We start from the raw sequence: 18,218 nt of genomic DNA on the forward strand, positions 1-18,218 counted from the left end.
CCAGAAAGGCTTTGGCAGCCTCCCAGAATGTTTGCTGAGAAATATGCTGATATTTGGCATTTGAAGGGCAACGACTTGAATTCAGGAGATTATTTATCTTCTGTGCCTTAACTGAAATATCTAGAGATGTACCCTATAAGTGATTTTGTGGTTAGGATTAGGGGTTTAAGATTAGAATTAGGGTTTAGGGTTCTGGCTTCCATCACATGAGTTATGTTGCACTTTAAGTTGTCTGTGTTGGAAAATGCCTCAACAGCCACTTGTAAAAATGAAAAGCTTATTAATATGGAGTTCTTCACAATGCATTTTCCATAATGCATCATCTTTTTCCAGCCTTTCCCTCTGCTCCAACTGTATAAGAAAGACCTTTGAAGGATCTTTGAAAGATCTCTGTTTCTGAAGAAGATGAGTAGCTGATACCTAGTTATTGTATTCAAAAGTGTTAGAAAAATAAAATAGGTAGTATCTCCCAAAAGCTTCTTCTGAGTTGATGGACTTTGTTCACTAAGCATGGAAACATATGTGGATAGGTGATTGTAATATGTAGATGCTTCATACTAAGTTTTTCCTCTGTTTTCTATATGTGGAGAAGCTTCTAAAGTACATTTAGAAGATGAGGGAATTGATTTCATTTAAAATCATGAACAAGATATACTAAATACTTCGGTATATAAAAAAAATTATGGGTTGCTTTTTCTTTAATTTATATTAGCAAAAATATATATTAGCAAAATTAGTACAATTCAAAGCATCCTTAAGGTTTGATTTTAGCATAATACCCACAGCTTTAGTAACATTTTTATTTTATTTGTTTTTAATTTTTTTTAATACTGTGTAAAATTGAGGCTTTTCAGTTCTGTAGTAAGATCTTTACGTAGCCTGCTAGCCCAGCTGCCCATTATGTACAGTTCAGGGCTTAATAGGCCAAAGGTGTTTTCTCTGTAACTAATAAATTGTTTCTTCTATGAGAAATCCTAGGCCTGTAAACTTAAAGGTGAGCAGCTTATCTCTCAGCTTGGCTTGTGGAATGCTATAAAATGGTGCATAAGAGTTTATCTCAATTTCAGTCTACTTAAAGATTTTCTTTATGCTGTGTATTTTCACTATTAAGATACATTTACTGCTTTCCTAGCTGTGGTACTTATCCTGTTGCAGCCCTTTTCTTCTCAAATCTTTCTTCTTCTTGTCAAAAGAAGCAGTCCAGGCCTGAAGATCTTATTTTCATGTCAGATTTTTTTTAATGGTTTATCTCTATCAGGAATACATCACTCAAATGTGGCTTCCTTTCACAATAGTGTTGTCTGGTTTAGCTCTTAATGAGGCAGCAGGTAGATGGGTAAAGTTGTCCTGTGCTCAGTGAAACTCATGCTGAATTGTTGCCCCTTTATGAATATTAACAAGGAAGTTTCAGAACATATTACCTGTATTTGAACTGTCTTTTGTCAGGCGCTCAGTTCACTACCAGTAGGACATACTGAATTTCCTGTTTTCCCCTCTGTCTTCTTAAACAGAATTGGGTTAAAAATAATTCTCAGAAAAAGTTATTTTTACCCAACCTTGTGATAAGCAATGTAGCAGGGGTTAACAATCACTTTTATTGTCACAAATGAGGGACAACAAATGTCTCTGTGAGAATGTAAATCCATAAATAAGGAGGGGTAAGCAAAGGGGGATGCTTAAATTATGAAATTGACTTTCATAAGCATATTTAAGTTTTCTATGCAAACAACTCACATATAGCTGTTTTATATCTTTTCAGGTCTGTAAACAACCAGTACTGCAGAAAAGTGATAGGTGGGATGGTTTGGAACCCATCTATGAGACGATCCTTATCAGTTGAGCACCTAGAGACCAAAAGCCTTCCTTCTCGATCACCTCCAGTTACCCCCAATTGGTAAATCCGTTTTCAGCCTTTTCCACACCTTCTAGCCTCCTACTGTTTCTAATTGTATGTACTCTAGCAGAATAATTATGTAGTGTGTACAGATATATTTAAATATTTTTATTCTGAGACTATATATGACAACAGAAGGGTGGGTATCACCTCAACTTTAGCAAGGCTTTCATGCTATCTGCCAAAATCTTTTACGGAAGTTAAGACATTATGTTTCTGGATGGGTGGACAGCAGGGTGGTTTAAAAAAAAATGTTAAAATGGTTGGATGACTGGACTAAGAGGGGAGTTCTTAATGGGTCACACACTACCTGGACAACAATAAAAAGTAGATGACTTCAGGGATTGCTCTTGAGACCTGTCCTTCTTAACCTCTTTGTGATCTGGAGGAAGCAATGGTATGCTTGATCATAAAGTCTGCAGATGGCACCAAACCTGGGGGGTGAGTCAATAAGCCTGGGGCCAGGACTGCTCTCCAAAGTGATCTCGATAATCTGGAGAAACGGGCCAATAGGAAATGTGTGAAAATCAGCAGACACAAACATAGTGTCCTGGGAAATGAGAACCCAGTGTAACACTATTGTCTACAGTGCAGCTTTCTGGAAAACAACCTGGTAATCTGTATAGGCAGAAGTGGTACATGAGCTGTCTGGTATGCCCTGACAGCAAACAAGTCCAACCTGGCAGAATTGACAGAGCTGTAGATAGTAGGTCAGTGGAAGTGGTAGCCCCTTTTGGCCCAGCATTCTCTAGATATCATTAGAATGCTGCAGCCCTTTTTGTCTGCAATTATAAAACAGACACAAAATGGAGCAAGCTCAGCAAAGACTACCAGCTCCAAGGTAGTCAGGAGGCTGGAGCTCCTGTGAGGAGAGGCTGACATAGTGGCACATGTTCAACCTGGAGAAGCAGGGATTGCTCAGATGGCTAGGACAGCCCAGAATTACTTAGGATGAGGCCAGCTACAGGATTAGACTGGGTTTTTCACTATTGCATAGTGGGAGAATGGGGCAACAAGTATATGTTGAAACAAAAGAGGTTTTGTCATGATATAATGGAAAAACTGCTTCACCACATAGACAGTCATTGCCTGAGGAAGTTTTCTGGTCTCCATCCTTCAGATTTTTTGAGATATGAGTGCATAAAGCTTAAGCAGCCTACTCTGGCCTTAGTTGACTCCTGCTTTGAGCAGGAGATTGGACTAGGTGACCCCCAGTAGTCCTTTCCAACCAGGATTATCCTATAATTAAAACATAATAATATAAGTTGCATTTTACAGGGGGAGAAACACAACTCAATTCAGTGTACTACACTGAATCTAGCAGTGTATGGTTGCCTAGTACACCATACAGAATGCTTAAAAATTGATTATTTTGAAGTGAGACTTTAGGCCTGGTATGAAGATTCAGATCATAACTGCAATAGAAGTTTTTCCTTTATGAAGTTTTGTGAGATATTCTAATCTTCCTGCTTGTGTTTGTATTCTGTATTTTTAAGGCGGAGTCCTAGACTACGTCACGAAATCCGCAAACCACGACACTCATCTGTAGATAACCTTACGAACGAGATAAGTTATATTACTGAAACAGAGGATGTTTTTTACACATATAAGGGCTCTCCAACGTCAAAGGACAGTGATTCAGAGTTCTCTCAGAACCGTAGTCCACAGAGGAGGTAAGGACTTTGGCAAACAATCCATTGCTTATTTTGTTTTTTTTTAAAAGCACCAAACAAAACACCTGAAGAGCTGTAGTGTGAGACAGTCACAATCAGTTGTAATGCTACAATGAGTTCAAACCGCTTTGTTTGCATAAGCTTTATTTTGACCAATTGCTATACTGCAAATGCCATCTCACAAAATGCAAGTCAAAAGCATACCAACCCTTCATCATGAAACAATACATAGTAGTTGAGTTGTTAATAAAATTAGAAGAACTACTAAGGCATGTCTGTTCAAATCTGTAATATCCTGTTTCCTAGTAGCTTTTGCAACCCTTTCTTACCTGTCAGAAACTCTTTTTTGTGGGGAGAAAGACTTAGTGAACTCTTTTAAGAGTTCACTCACGTTGCACATCATCAGCTCAGCCTTGTCTGTTGAAAGAGGTATTGCATTTGAGCATACACAAGAACTTCACAATGCTGGTGGTCATGCATCTTTTTCTTCTTCAGAGGAACTGTCAATGGCTTGTCTAAAGGCAGTGTCTGCTTTTTTGGCTGTATTCCTTGAGGTCCTACTTTGTTCTCCTCTGCAGTGCCTTAACAACTGCTAGGTTTGCTGCCAGCGGTTGAAGCACCTGTCTTTGTGCACTCTGATTATTTGTTTGTTCATGTATTACATTATATGTATGGCTACACTCATTTCTTAATGAATATCAGATTATCACAAATGTGTGAAGTCATTAATTGTTTAGTCTCAAAAAGAAAACAGCGACTTTTAAAACTTGGAGCAGGGGAGAATGCTGTGTGTTGAAATGCATGTTCCTTTGTAGCATTGCAAAAGAAAAATGGTTTTTAGTGATGCCTAGTGAGTTTAAAGCAAGGTGTACTTTGAGAAGCAATATCTTAATGGAAGCTGATAGGACTCACCTGCCTCTGTGACAGTGTGCAGGTACTAAATACAGCTTTAAATTCTGATTGAAACTATTTTCTTTAAATTCTATAATAATATTATTGCAACATTATAGCAGAGAGTTTTCAATTAAAATAAAAAGAAAATTGACATGTTGTATGCATATTTGGATTTTGTCACTCTTTTGAGTATATTGAGTGTTTTGAGTATATTAAGTGGGTTTTTTAAAATATTTTTCTATATTCCTGACTGGAAGACAGCTGAACCTTAATAATTTATTAGTACTAATGGCAGTAGTAGCCATGATAATACATAAAAGTTAGGCCTTTAGATGTTTTGAATAGTCATAGATAAGAAACCATGTCTGCTGTGTTTTGAAGTTTGCAGATGATACACTTTTAGAAGTATTTTCTGAGTAAAAATACTGAGAGGCAGACATAAGAAGAGATGATGAGGGTAGAAGCTGTAGACAGAAAATTATGTTCCCATGCTGTGTTTTGTGACTGGAAAATTGTGTCCTGCCAGCTAGTACATTGTAGGACTTCTTTTATTTTCTTTTTTCTTTTCTTCCCTTGTAGTTTTTTCTTTCCTTCCTGTTTCAGTTATCTTATACCTATTGAGAATGGAGTGGAAATGCCTGCCTTCATGCCTTTTCTCAGACAATGAAAAAAAGGATGTTCTAAATTTGAAAATAGCATATTCATTTATTTTCTGAGCCTTAGTGACTGTGCTGAATCTTAGTAATATCACTCATTGTGGAGATTTTTACTGTTACTACCACATATAAATCATTGCTTTTTTTCTTGCATCTTGTCCCAAATGCATTATCAGTTTTTTGGGTATGTTTATAATATTTGATACTCTGCAGGTAAATGAAAAAATGCCTTCATAAATCTGAGTAATTAAATTCAATTTGTGTGTTTTGGAAGAAGGATGGAATAAATGATCCTTTGTTGCATTGACTGTTAGATTTTTGTGAAGCAAAATAGTCATTAATAATGTCCTTTTTAACAATTGAGGTAAAATAGTAGCCATTAAAAATAAAACCCACTTTTTCTCTACACTGAAGTTTGTTAGTCCACATTCCAGTTTTTTTCCTTTTGCAATCTTACAGTAGTTATTACTTACTTCACTTCCTTTGTTGAAAGATGCAAAGTGAAATTAAGTATGTTTATGCAGTAAAATCTTTCTTTCCATGAATGCTGTATTGATGGATGAAATCCTACCCTATCAGCTAAATCTATTTTGTAAGAAAAAAGTTTACCTTGCATATCCTTAATATTAAATATGGATATTTCCCCTGGGCTTTTGCCACACATTGAACAGGTTTAATCCACAGCTGGTTTTTTTAAAGGCAGACTGATAGACTTGTCCAGGGAATTCTTCTTTACTGCAATTTTTGCTTTGTCTAGCCTGGCATAGTGCTTGAAGATTACCACTGTTGCAGTCTGTCTTGATAAAGGTACCACTACAGTTTCCATATTTGGAATAAGGAGAGACTCACAGACAGAGAGGAACAAGTCATCCTTGCTGATTTGCCTTCCCTGACACCACTCTGATCTCTATGCTACTGTGTCACTTGAGGGGAAAAGGTACAGGAAAAATAAAATAGCCATACTGAAGTATGTGACATTATTTCAATATCAGGTTGGGAAATTCCAAAACATCCTTGATTTTTGCAGTAACCCTCAAATCAAACTTGGTTTTAACTGGGGCATTAGACTAGTTGTTTTGGAATCGTGTACTTTGACATGCTTGGTCTTTTATCAGATATTAGGTTTTCTCCTGAGAGGCTGCACTGCCCAGCCCCAGCACAAGGTCTGGTGCTTGGCATTGGTAGGTTAAAAAAAAATTAAAATGCATCTTAATATATGTAGGTTTCTTCATACATGAGCTCTTAGAAGACAGTAAAAGAAAAACTCCTTAAAATAAACTAGCCTGCCCTTTACCCTCAAGTAAATAAGTGAAAATTTAAACTGCTATAGTGATTTTACTGGTGTCTTTTTGTTAAGGTATTTGGTGTAAATTAAAAATGTAATTTTAAATTTTTCAATAATACACTTTTTAAACACTTGGTTAACCTAAAATACCAAGGTCTGCCATGAAAATTTAAATTCAATGTAAACAAATACTATTTATGGATCTTTGGACTTTATTTTTTCTTGTTTTCATTTTTCCTTTCCTTTTTATCAAGCATCTTTGGGTACATGAGGTGTGATACAGATATTCACCCTTTACTAGGCAGTGACAAATAGAAACAAACAAATGACAAAAAATGAAAACTGAAAACCACTGTGTTGTTTAATGCTCTTAACCTCCAAAAACCCAGCTGTGGGAAGCTGCATGGTTTTCTACCATTCAGTTTGAAAAAGGAGTAAACTCCATTCTTCTCTGTTCATGGACTTAAGGTTTTTTGTGGGAAGACCTGTGTTGTGGCCAGCAAGTGCACCTGCCCCTTAACTGAATGTTAGTAAGCTCAGGTTTCTTTAAGAAAAGAAGGTGTTATATGCAAAGGATTAGAGAAACAAACAGTAATTTATTTTGGCAGTTCAGAATAATCTTAGTCATGTTACCTGTACAGGAATTGTTTCCCCTTTCCCTTATATGAAGAGAAGAACTTATTTTTGACTGTGTAAATTCAGGTTTAATAGTTTGTGCTTTTAAAAATATATTTAAATTGTTTTTTTATATCACAGATGAAATAGCTTGGAGTATTAATATAGCTGTTGTTTGCCCTCTTAATGCCTTTCTTCCTGTTTTTGAATGCACTTTTCTGAATGGGAAGGGTACTTGTCAGGAAGAATATATAAATTTGTATTGGTTTAACCCCAGCCAGCAACCAAGCACCATGCAGCCACTCACTCATTCCCCCACCAATGGAATCAGGGAGAGAGAATCAGAATTGTAAAAGCTAGAAAGCCCATAGGCTGAGATAAAGACAGTTAAAGAGGGAAAGCAAAAGCCATGCACAGAAGCCAAACAAAATCAGGAATTAATTCTCTGCTTCCCATGGGCAGGCAGGTGTTCAGCTATCTCTGGGAGATCAGGGCCCCCTCACATGTAACAGTAACTTGGGAAAACAAACTCCATCGCTCCAAATTCTCCTCCTTCCTACTTCTTTATACACTGAGAGTGATGTCATATGGTCTGGAATATCCCTTTGGTCAATTGGGGTCACCTGTCCTGGCTGTGTCTCCTCCCAGTCTCCCAAGTACCCAAAACTTCCTCACCAGCATGGCAGTATGAAAAGCAGCAAAGGCCTTGGCTCTGTGTAAGCCCTGCTCAGCAATAACAAAAATATCTCCATATTATCAGCCCTGCACAAATCCAAAACGCAATTCAGCAGAAATCCAAAACACAGCCCTATAGCAGACCCTGTGAAGAAAATTACCTCTGCCAAAACCAGCACAGTGTAGAAGGTGCTAAAGAGAAAAAATAACTGGCTTTTTGGCTTGGAAAAATCACCTGATAAGCTGTGTGGAGGAGGGTCTTGTTATCTGATTTGTATTCAGTTTCTCCTGTTCACCTTGTCATTAAATAAACTGAACACGTCTGTTTGGTTTGGAACAGCAGATTGTGTAGGAGCAAGTGTTTTGGTACTTTTTTAGAGTAGATTTACTGGCCTAACAGAAAAGATTAGTGAAATTTTCTGTCTAACCAGAAAAAAGATTATTGTAAAACATATTTCTAAGTGATAAGGTATAGTAAGAGTCAGCAAGAAAAACTTCCTGACAGGTGAAATGCTATAGATCGTATATTTAGAGTCATAGATAGATTGACGAGATAAATCTGGCAAGTTATTCACAGGTGGAAGCATATGATGCATGAGAACCAGAAGGCTGGGGGAGTTGAGGAGAGGTTGGGCACACTGTTGCCTTGCTCTGCCAAAAGAGGATTATCAAGAATATAGAGCCAACTCTTCTTGGAGATGCAGAGCAAAAACGTGAGGCCTTGGATGCAAGTTATAGCTAGGGAAATGCTCAAAAGATGGGGTGGGGCGGGGAATCACATTTTGATTATTTAAGCCTTTTTATACATCAGCAAAAAGGTGGAGTTATTTCCATCCTTGGAAAACCTCAAAACACAACATGGCAAGGATCCAAATACCCTCATCTAGCTTTGATGTCTATTCTTTGAATAACAGTTTACATTATCTCTCAGGTTCCCTTCCAACATAAATTATTTTGAGTCTATAATTCTTCTTGTTATAAATGCAATATATCTCTTCATAAACTTTTGTCTGAAATGCTTGCAAAGCTATAAGCATCTTTCAATTTACATTGTAGAACTATCTTTTGCTAGTGATACAGATGGAATAATGTGTGCAGCCCCAGAGTTGGAGGGGAAGGAAATGAAATGATGAACTAATATACAGAACGGAAATTCACTTGCACTGTGCTATGAATTTCTGGAAGTGCACATACGTTCCTAGTGTGAGTGTGATGCATCATCTGGTGAAGGTATTGCACTGAAAATAGATTTCCTGAACGGATGCTGCATTTGTTCAATTCTTTTAGCTCAGCATTTGATAGACAATAACTGTAGCTTCATAGTGAGCTTTGGTGAATGGACTATGGGAACACATCATTAGTTTAAATAAAATATGATTTTTCACAAGAGGAAAATTTTTAAAGCTTTACTGTTGGTAAAAGTACTCTTCAGATTTATCCTGCTGAGTCCCTGTAGCTACTTTTTGGGTAGAAAATTGCAAATAAGGGAACCCCCCCCCCCGGTTTTAAATTTTTATTTATCCTTAGTACTTAATCATACACAGATATGATAATTTCTTTGTTTCTACAAAATCTGTGGCATTTCGCAAAATTCTATTGTCCTTTTTTGTACTTCAGCCTTTCTTGAGGAGGATATTCTAATACTAGACAGTGGAGCTGGGAATGTTTCAACTGGTTTCAAATTAGAATTATAATGCTACTACTAAGTTTTACGTGTTTTTACACCCAAATGTACATGAAAATAGTACATGTATATATTTTCCTTAGATGCAAACTTTGCTTTTTAAATATACATCCTTATTCAAATGTACTACTCTTTCCTTGCCAGTTCAAAATGCAATAATTTTGCATCTAGATGGAAAGTCTCAAAGTTGAATTGCAAATCTGTGATAAGGCAAACCTTGCAGCAATCCAAATAGTTGCTGCGTATCAAAACACATGAAACTTTCTTGGCAAGCCAGAAAACTGGGCGCAGTCAGTAGAGGCAATGCAGAGTAACAAAGTATCCCTTTAAAGGTGATGGCAGCAGCTTACAAATGTGAATGACTGAAATTTCTAGGAAATCACTGAAAGGCTTGTGTATGCTATGAAGTCCTCAAGTTTTCTGTATTGATTCTCCTAATTATGCAGTACAAAAAACTTATTATACCTTACACAGTTATTCTCTTCACAGAAATGCTGAATATTCTATGTATAAATTCCTCCAAAAGGCAGCAGAAAGGTGCTGCTGCAAGTACCTTCCATGTATTTTGCTTATGAATAAAAAATCCCAGTTGTAACTGTAAAGTGAGTCCTCAGAAAAGAGGTGATAATGGAAATGCTGGCATACTCACTTTCCCCAGCCCTGCAGGTGTTACAATGAAAGAAGCATTAAGAACTTCAAGAACAGCACAAGGGCAAAACCTACAGATGTTTCCTTCAGTTGTTTGTAAAGGGGGAGTTTTGCTTCAGTGCTATTGTTTCAGTTGACCCTTTTCTCTCGGGGTTTTATTCTGCTGTAGTTTGTCATCCTTGGTTCTCAGAATAGCAAAATTCCCTGGTAGGTCACACCAAAATGAGGAGGAGGGGTCTTTCCTTAAAACCTTTCCATTCTGTCTTTTTGACAGAAGAGAGTTAGACCATTCAGGGCAAAGACCTGTATTTAAAGGTAATTGTCAATAGGTCAATCCATACTGAATGCAAGATTGAAATGGCATAATTTGAGTTATATTGTGAAGTGAGGAAGAGAAATTAGCTGAAGTTTTGAAGTGATTGCTTGTTTGCTGCACCAATGGAAAGCTTAATCTCCTTGCAAGGAAGGGCTCTCTTCCTTGATGAAAAAGTTGAATGGCTGGTCTGGTGAGTGTTGTCTTTCGTTGACTTAAAATACAGTCCTTGCATGTTGTGAAATGAGGAGGATGGATTAGTAAACTGGGCAACACTGTGTAGCCAAAAAAAAAATCACTTAGTTATTAATATTTAAGGTATTTTATCATATTGCTGAGTAATTAAATGATAGGAATACTATTTAACTGTGTTGGGGTGCAAAATTCTGCAGCTCTAGCATGCTGACCTACTGAGGACTTGAGGAAGACACAGCTGCGCTGGGTCTGATGAATTCTTTTAGACACTGAATTTGGTCGCTTTTCTCGGTCAAATATTTGGTCACCTTTCTTCCCAATTTAAAAGGTTTCAGAATTTTCAGTCAATCATTTAGAGCTGATGTGTTTGAATTAAAGTGCAATAATTTAACAAATAAATATTCATCAAATAGTACTAAGAATTTATATCCCACATTCAAGTCTCCAAAAGTAGAGATAATGAAAAATTTACTCTAAGTTTATAGAAGGTCTATGAATGAAACCCCAAGTTGTTGTTTTTTTTTTTTCTTTCGCTTTACCTCTTTCTCTTGGGAAGGTAGAGTGGAGATAATATCTTAAACCAGGGCATTGTATTGATTGTTATCACAATTCTATGTCTGTAAGTTTTTGATGAAGACTCTTGAAAGGGTTAACTCAGGAAAATTTTGATTCTGCACAGGATTTGGTAATAGAGCTGCAGGTCTCGTGTGACAAAATGTAAAAAAGATGTTCAGTTTCATTGTTCTTTGCCTTACAAGGAAATCCATTAGCTTAATGAAAGTAAATTCAATGTTTTTTTATTTTTAGTGTGACTTCCTAAGGAAATAAGGCTTATGTCATTGTACAGCCCCTCTGCCTCTCTTTCCACTTGAGAATATTTGGACAATGCAATGAAATGTAATGTAGGAGATGAGTTTTTGAACATGCACAATTTCTCAAGATTAGTGAAAGTCAGTGATTAGGCAGGAAAAAAATCCCAAAACTTTAAGATTACATTGTCCTCTCACTGAGGAGTTAAAGTACAAGTTCAGTATTTGTTCCATTTAGATGTGGGCTGGTCAGGCAGCAGGTAAGTTTGCATTCCCATAGGATCTGCTTACACTTAGAGGGTAAAAATTCTCTGGGGATTATGGACAAACAGAACCAGAGATATTAGTGGGTAAGTGGGGGTGGATGTCAGTGGGGTCAGAAGTTAGATATGATTGCAATAAAAGAAGAAGAAGCTTAATGTTTTAAAAGTATTAAAAGTACACAGAAATCAAACCTCCAAAATTCCTCGAGGATCAAGCTTTACTGTCCCTGCCTCTCAAGGAAGAATTTCTTCATATTGTCAAATTACATACAAGAAATCTTAACTAGACTCAAACTGGTGCTATTTTTACTGTAATTTTAGTGGAATATAGTATGTAACTCTTAGAATTAAGGATGATTTAGAGAGCATGAGTTGAAAATTTAACTGCATACTGTGAATGGCCTCCTTTAACTTGGCAATTCAGCAAGTCTCTTTTCAATCTGAACTACTTCACGTATTTTTTCCAGCATGGACATATACCACTCCAGGATTTTTGGTCACTCCTTAAATGAATTTGTAAAATTATCCAATCTGCTTTAACTTTGCTTTGTAAGCACCTTTTTTGGTAACTTTTACTTTAAATTTTGTCTTAGTATCACTGCTACTGTTTTAATTTATGTTATATCATTTAGCTTGCTGTTTCAGGGGATTTTTGATTAAGTTAATTGAATGCATTAGAAAATACTGTGCAGTGCAAATTTTGATTTCTTTTCCATTTTAGATTGTCCTCATTGCTATAACCACTTCTACTTTCATTATACTTTGTCTCAAAGTTTTCTGTCAACACCTCCTCTGCTCTCACATCATGAGAATAAGCATTGGATATATCAAGCTTTTGAAGCCACCTGTGCTCATTTCTGGCTACCTAAACATAAAGATCTTGCCACATTTTGACTATTACAAAATGCAGTCAGGGTCATCTGTAGTCATTGTAATCCACACCTGAAACTTTCTAAAATGATGTAGTGTGTCTGGCTAAATAATTGCCTGTGTAAACTCCTGCAGAGTTTGAGTTGCAGTAGCTGATGTGTGCAGCCTGTACTGGGTTTTTATCAAAAGCAGAAGTGAGCAATCAGAGCTGCCCTGGGATTTTTGCTGAGTGTCTCATAAACACCCCAGTTATCTGATTCAGACTTTCACCATAGGGTTAAGTATTCTTTAATTCATTATGAGCACAATTTATGGCTTTTACGCAGGTTTTTTTGGGATTTTTTTAAGTTGGAGTTTACTTCTTGTTTTTTTTTTTTTTGTTTTTTTTTTTTTAAGATTTACCTTATGTTCATTTAATGTTGTTTTTGTGTTTGTGGTTTTTTACCAGGTCATCTGAACAAGAATCACCAAAGTGAGTTTTCTTTATACTTTCTCCTACCTTTTTAAGTAAAATAATGAAATATATAGCTTCAACTGATTTTTCAAAGTAGTGGTTTTGTATGATTAAAAGACACAAATAAATGTATAAATCAATGAAGATTGTAAAGATTTTTGAAAAAAAAGTAAGTTTTGAGGTCAGGATTTGGAAAGCCTTAAGTTGCAATAGATCTTTTGTCACTATTAACAAAAAAAGTTGTTTAGAAACTGCTACAAAAGTTTAATGATGCAAAAATCCACTGGTAATTTTATGTGGTGACTCTATATAGTGCCAGATGATACTGACTGAAATAATATTTTTCTGATATTGTTAGATTTCTTTTCTACATTAAAAAATCATTACATAGGCTGTAATTTCACCTTGAAAGTGAAATGGTTTTTTGGACTGTGTTCTGAAGAACTTATTAGGATGTATTTACATACAGTGTTCCTCCTTGCTTAACATTGACTTCATCAGAATCATGGATAGTCTTGGAAGCTATCACATAAAACCAGAATCTTGACAGTGTAATTATAGTTCACTTCTTTAAAGCATTCTGAAACTTTGAATGCATTCAAAAAGTGCCACTTTCTGTAGTAACTGAAAGTACCACAAGTGTTGCATGAAATACCTCATTGCCATTGCCAAGTACACATTGTCTAACTGGAAGTCAGAGGTATTATGGCAAGAATACATTTCCTTGATGGCATTTTTCAGGACATTTGCATTTGTTGTGATCAGATTTTCACAGGCTGAAAAACAAGTGTCTGCAGTATTGAAGTTTGCTGCAATACAAGTCCTGAATGCTAAAAGCTACACTCCTTGGACTGTAGAATTACTTCTTCATGGACAACTCAAAATGGCTGCTGGAAATGGTTCAAAAGAGCTCACATATATCAACAAATACCAAAGCAGAAATAAATGTTTGAATTCACAAATTGTAATGCTAAGGTTTACTTGGCAAGATATGTACTTCTGCCACTTTAACACTGTCAAAATGTGATGTTGCTATACCTTGAGCTTTCCCCAAGACATTTTCACATTAGGTAGTATTTGTAAGGATGGAGCAGTTAGTCTGTATGGTATCCATGAGTTTGGCCCAATTAAAGAAGGGGGTTGGTTGTATGAGAGGTCTGTATGTCATCCTTTTCATAAGAGGGAATGTAGCTAAATGAATGTTTGGGAAGTCCTGGAGCACTATCAGGCAACTTGGCCAATTGCCAGATTTGAGGGTTTTAGTTACTGACTTTTGTTATCATCGAATGCTAAAGTTCTTGAATGCCCGATCTGTACCCTAAGTTAGTTCTGGGTCCTTTCGTGTGGCTATAACTACCTCAATAACACAATATTTTAACTGCAATTAAACCTTTAATTTTCACTTCATTTCCTGTTTCTCTGACAGCTTACCCTGGCTTTTCTGCAAACTGCCTTCTCCCACAGGGATAAGGTTGAGATGGTATTTGTAAGAGGGAGGAATCTTAAAAAAAAAAAAAAAAAAAAGTGATTTGTAGGAATGAGAGTGGAATCACTGCAAAAGATTTTTCATTGATAGAATTGGCAACTGAAGTGCCTTTCCCTTGTGATTCGGCCCTCTCCATGTGTTACTGTGAATTCCTACAGCAGTGCTTTCACTGCTAACATCCAAATATTTTGCATAAAATGGTTTTGCTATTCCGGAATTTTTGAATATTTTCCTGGATGTCCACTGACCTATGATAGCTTAGAACACACTCCAATCCTGTTTCCCTGCACTTCCACTAAGTGGTATTAAATCTTTTAACTCTTAGAACTTGCTCTTTTTAAATCTTTTAATTCAAAAATCTGGATAACAGTACCTTTATATTTATCCTTTCAAAATGAAGGAACGTATTGGGAAACAGTCCGACGCGGAGCTCTCTGACCCGTCTCTCACCTAAAGCCTTGGCTCAGTCTCCCAATGGAGTTGGCAACATTTCTGGCTCTTACCCATTGGAAGGGGTGGATAAGCAGCCCCTAGAAGCGCATGACAACGTTACAAAAAGCAGCTCGACGGAAGACTCCAGTCAGTACTACTGCGATAAGGTACGGGCACTTGTGTGCCTTTGAAGTCAGAGCTAGTAGTGAGTGTCACTTAGAGCTGCAGTTTGAGAATGTGCAAAGTGGTGGCCGTATTTCAGGATGGGCATATTTTATGTAGCAATGAGAGTAGATCTTGTGTTGCTACTCACATTTATCCAAGGTTGTGTGATAGACAGACTTACCAAGTGCATTGGTTTCCAAACTGTCCAGCATTCTAGAAGCTTCAGGGAAAGCTCCCAGTGGAATAGAAATCCTTACATGATTGAATTTTGTTTCTTCCAAGGGAAAAAAAGATCAGCTATCTGTCAAGTCAAGTCGCTATCTGTCTGAAAAGCAGACACAGCTCTGCTTTATCCCAGGCATCTCTTAAGGATGACTAAACATCATCCTTTTGCCTTCTGACCTGGCTGGAGAGCAGCTGCTCCCTGCTAACATTATGGTCGTGGATCATTTTTCCCCCGCCTGTACCCGCCTGTAGGGGTTCTGGCTAAAAGGGGGCACTTACAATTAATTAAAACAACTAACTAAAATTAGTTAGACTAGTTCTATCATTTCCAACATGTCTGTTAGCTGCTGACACGTTTTAATTCTTCTGCCTTCTGTTGCATAATTCTTCTGTGGATCTGTTGCATACAAATGCACCTATTTAAAGGAGAAAAGTCAAGGGGAAAATGGTCACTTCATAGTTCTTGGAGTAGAATAATTCCTATTCCTATGTTGCACCTAAGCTTTTAATGACAACAGATTGGAACTTATACAGGATTTATCAATTGGGAAGGAAAGCTAAGATAAGAGTAATGGTGTTAAAACACAGAGCAACCAGAAAATATTTGCTGAGATGTACGTTGTTATTTTTATTATTTAGAAGGTTACTACCATAGGTATATTCTACAACCATATCCTCTTCCTATTTCAAAGGTGGATTTACCTTGAATATTTCAGTATGTTCAGCATTTCTAAATTTGGTTGCACTGTTTTCTAATTTGCTCATATTTTCTTCTAAAAATCAGAACGTTTTCTTTCTTTTTCTATATATTGCAGAATGACCTAATTGATGGAGACTTACTTTTGGTGCGTATCATACCAGATGAAGAAGGGAAGTTTGGATTTAATCTAAAGGTACACCAGTTGTCTTTTAATTATTTTTAAATGCTTTATAGATAAGATGATTTTACATCATGATTTTTAAAATTGTTTTAGTATAATGATTTGGAGAAAGCAGCCTATTTTACAGGAATGTCCTGTGGACTGAGAGTTTTTAGAAGTGGCAGCCTAATCCTTAAGTGCTAAAGCAACACTTACAGAAATAAGCATCTAGTAGTTCTCTGGTTGTCAGTTGCATATATTATGGGCATGGCCCATATCCAAGGCACACTGCCTATTTGGCTGCTGAAATATGAAATTGAAAGCCTAATTTAAGGCATCGACTTTTGGAAAATTGTACCTCTGTATTATAAAACAATTTAAATAGTTTGTGCTCTTCTATTTAATTACACCCATTAGGAATCATATTGAAAATTTGAAAATTAATTTGTGAAGAAAATTTATATTAGGATTGATAATTGACTATTGTAAATCTTTTACATTCCCTCACTGAAATTCCATTTAAGCAGACTATTATAAATTTGCCATAATATCAAAATGAGAGTTTGGTCATTTCACCTTGGCTATTTATTGGTGATGTAAAGAGAATAAAGAAGTACACTTGTCTGGAACTTTGATCCTACCAGATTCCTTGCACATTTATCACAAAATCTAAAAAAACTGTCTTCCTTGGAAGTTCAAGTGTTAAATTAGGCTTGGTTCAAGCGCAGGGTTACAAAAAATGTTCCATTTTATCTGTTTATGCTTATTTAAATGTATGGCCTGAAACAGACACCCAGTCTAGTTTACTGTAAATTGGTACATTCAAAGACACCACAACCCACCCCATAATTCCCCATTTACTGATGACAATTCAGTCCTACCAACCCTGTCCATGATGACACAGCATAAAAAAAAATTACATAAAAAGAAAGTAAGCAATTACTGCTTTTAAATGCTGCTTATGCTTAATGATAGATATATAGTTGCTACTTGCTTGACATTTCTGTCATCCCTGTAGGGTGGTGTAGATCAGAAAATGCCACTGCTGGTATCAAGAATAACTCCAGGATCACCTGTAAGTAAATTCTTGAGGCTTTTAATCCCTTCCGTTGCTACTCCTTCCACCTCTCAAAGGTCTGTAAACATAGAAATTTGGACACCTGTAACCAGTATGAGATAGCAGCAGAACTGTTCTCATTAGGGATTGGTTTAACCAGTGATTTCTTAAGCCAGAGCTTAAAAGATATGGAAGAGTCTGTCAAACCAGATATAAGTAGAAAGTATAGTATATTGTGTTCTCCTGTCATCTCAAAAAGTGCATCCTGAACTGAAAAATGCTTGAGGGGCAAGAACTGGGGAAAAGGAATATCATTTACTGAAGAAGTAAATCATTTGGGCCCCTGCACCCTGGAAAAAATAGCTGGTTTGAGGGAGATGTAGTAGGGTTCTGCAAGATTAGGAGCACTGTGGAAAAAGAAATTCCATCAGAAATATGGACTACTAAAATTAGGACTACAGAAACAGGACTACTAAATTAAGTTTGTGAAGGTCAGGTTCTTCATGTTTGGTGAAGTAGTTCTTTGTGCAGAAGATAGTAGACCTGTGGAATTCCTTGACAAAGGATGTGTCGTTAAAATAATTTTGTGTGTGGTCAGGACAGGACAAATACTTGGGGAAAAAAGTTATTGTTATTGACTAAGCTAGCCACAATAGGCTGAGGAAATCCTTAGGGCTAAAATTATTTATAGGATGGGAGAGTACTTGGCAGGAGAGAGGGAGCATAAAAAGGGAGCATATGTTTCCTCCGTTGCTATTTTGCCATAGGCCTTTTGTTTATGGAAATGTTTATAGACTAGGTGAAATGTTTATAAGAATCAGCAGTGTCATTGAGTTCTTCTGTTGAATTGGGAAATAATAATAGGAGCATAAAATATTTTTAAACTTTTTTCCTAAATAATTATTACATAAATTTGTGAGGACAAATGTTATATCAAATTTTTTCACTTGCCTTTTTCCAAACTACATTTCCTAATTCTCATAAAATAATTTCAGTGCAGACTTGTTAGGAAATATTACTGACTTAATCCTAAAAATACAATGCACTCTGAATCTTCTGACTTTT

The 18,218-nt window shown here is 36.4% G+C and overlaps 1 protein-coding gene across 3 annotated transcripts in view; it reads left to right on the plus strand.

Moving 5' to 3' along the window:
- Positions 1-18,218, plus strand: part of PTPN3 (protein tyrosine phosphatase non-receptor type 3) — a 119,396-nt gene that overhangs the window by 75,863 nt on the left and 25,315 nt on the right. For all 3 annotated transcript variants that reach the window (XM_084219187.1, XM_084219188.1, XM_084219189.1), the window contains 6 exons: positions 1,760-1,894; positions 3,391-3,567; positions 12,923-12,946; positions 14,815-15,013; positions 16,052-16,129; positions 17,115-17,171. In XM_084219187.1, the coding sequence (XP_084075313.1) occupies positions 1,760-1,894; positions 3,391-3,567; positions 12,923-12,946; positions 14,815-15,013; positions 16,052-16,129; positions 17,115-17,171 (670 nt within the window). The remainder of the gene's footprint in view (positions 1-1,759; positions 1,895-3,390; positions 3,568-12,922; positions 12,947-14,814; positions 15,014-16,051; positions 16,130-17,114; positions 17,172-18,218) is intronic.

This window comes from Fringilla coelebs (assembly GCF_963513975.1).
Source record: "Fringilla coelebs genome assembly, chromosome: 1".
Lineage (NCBI taxonomy): Eukaryota > Metazoa > Chordata > Aves > Passeriformes > Fringillidae > Fringilla > Fringilla coelebs.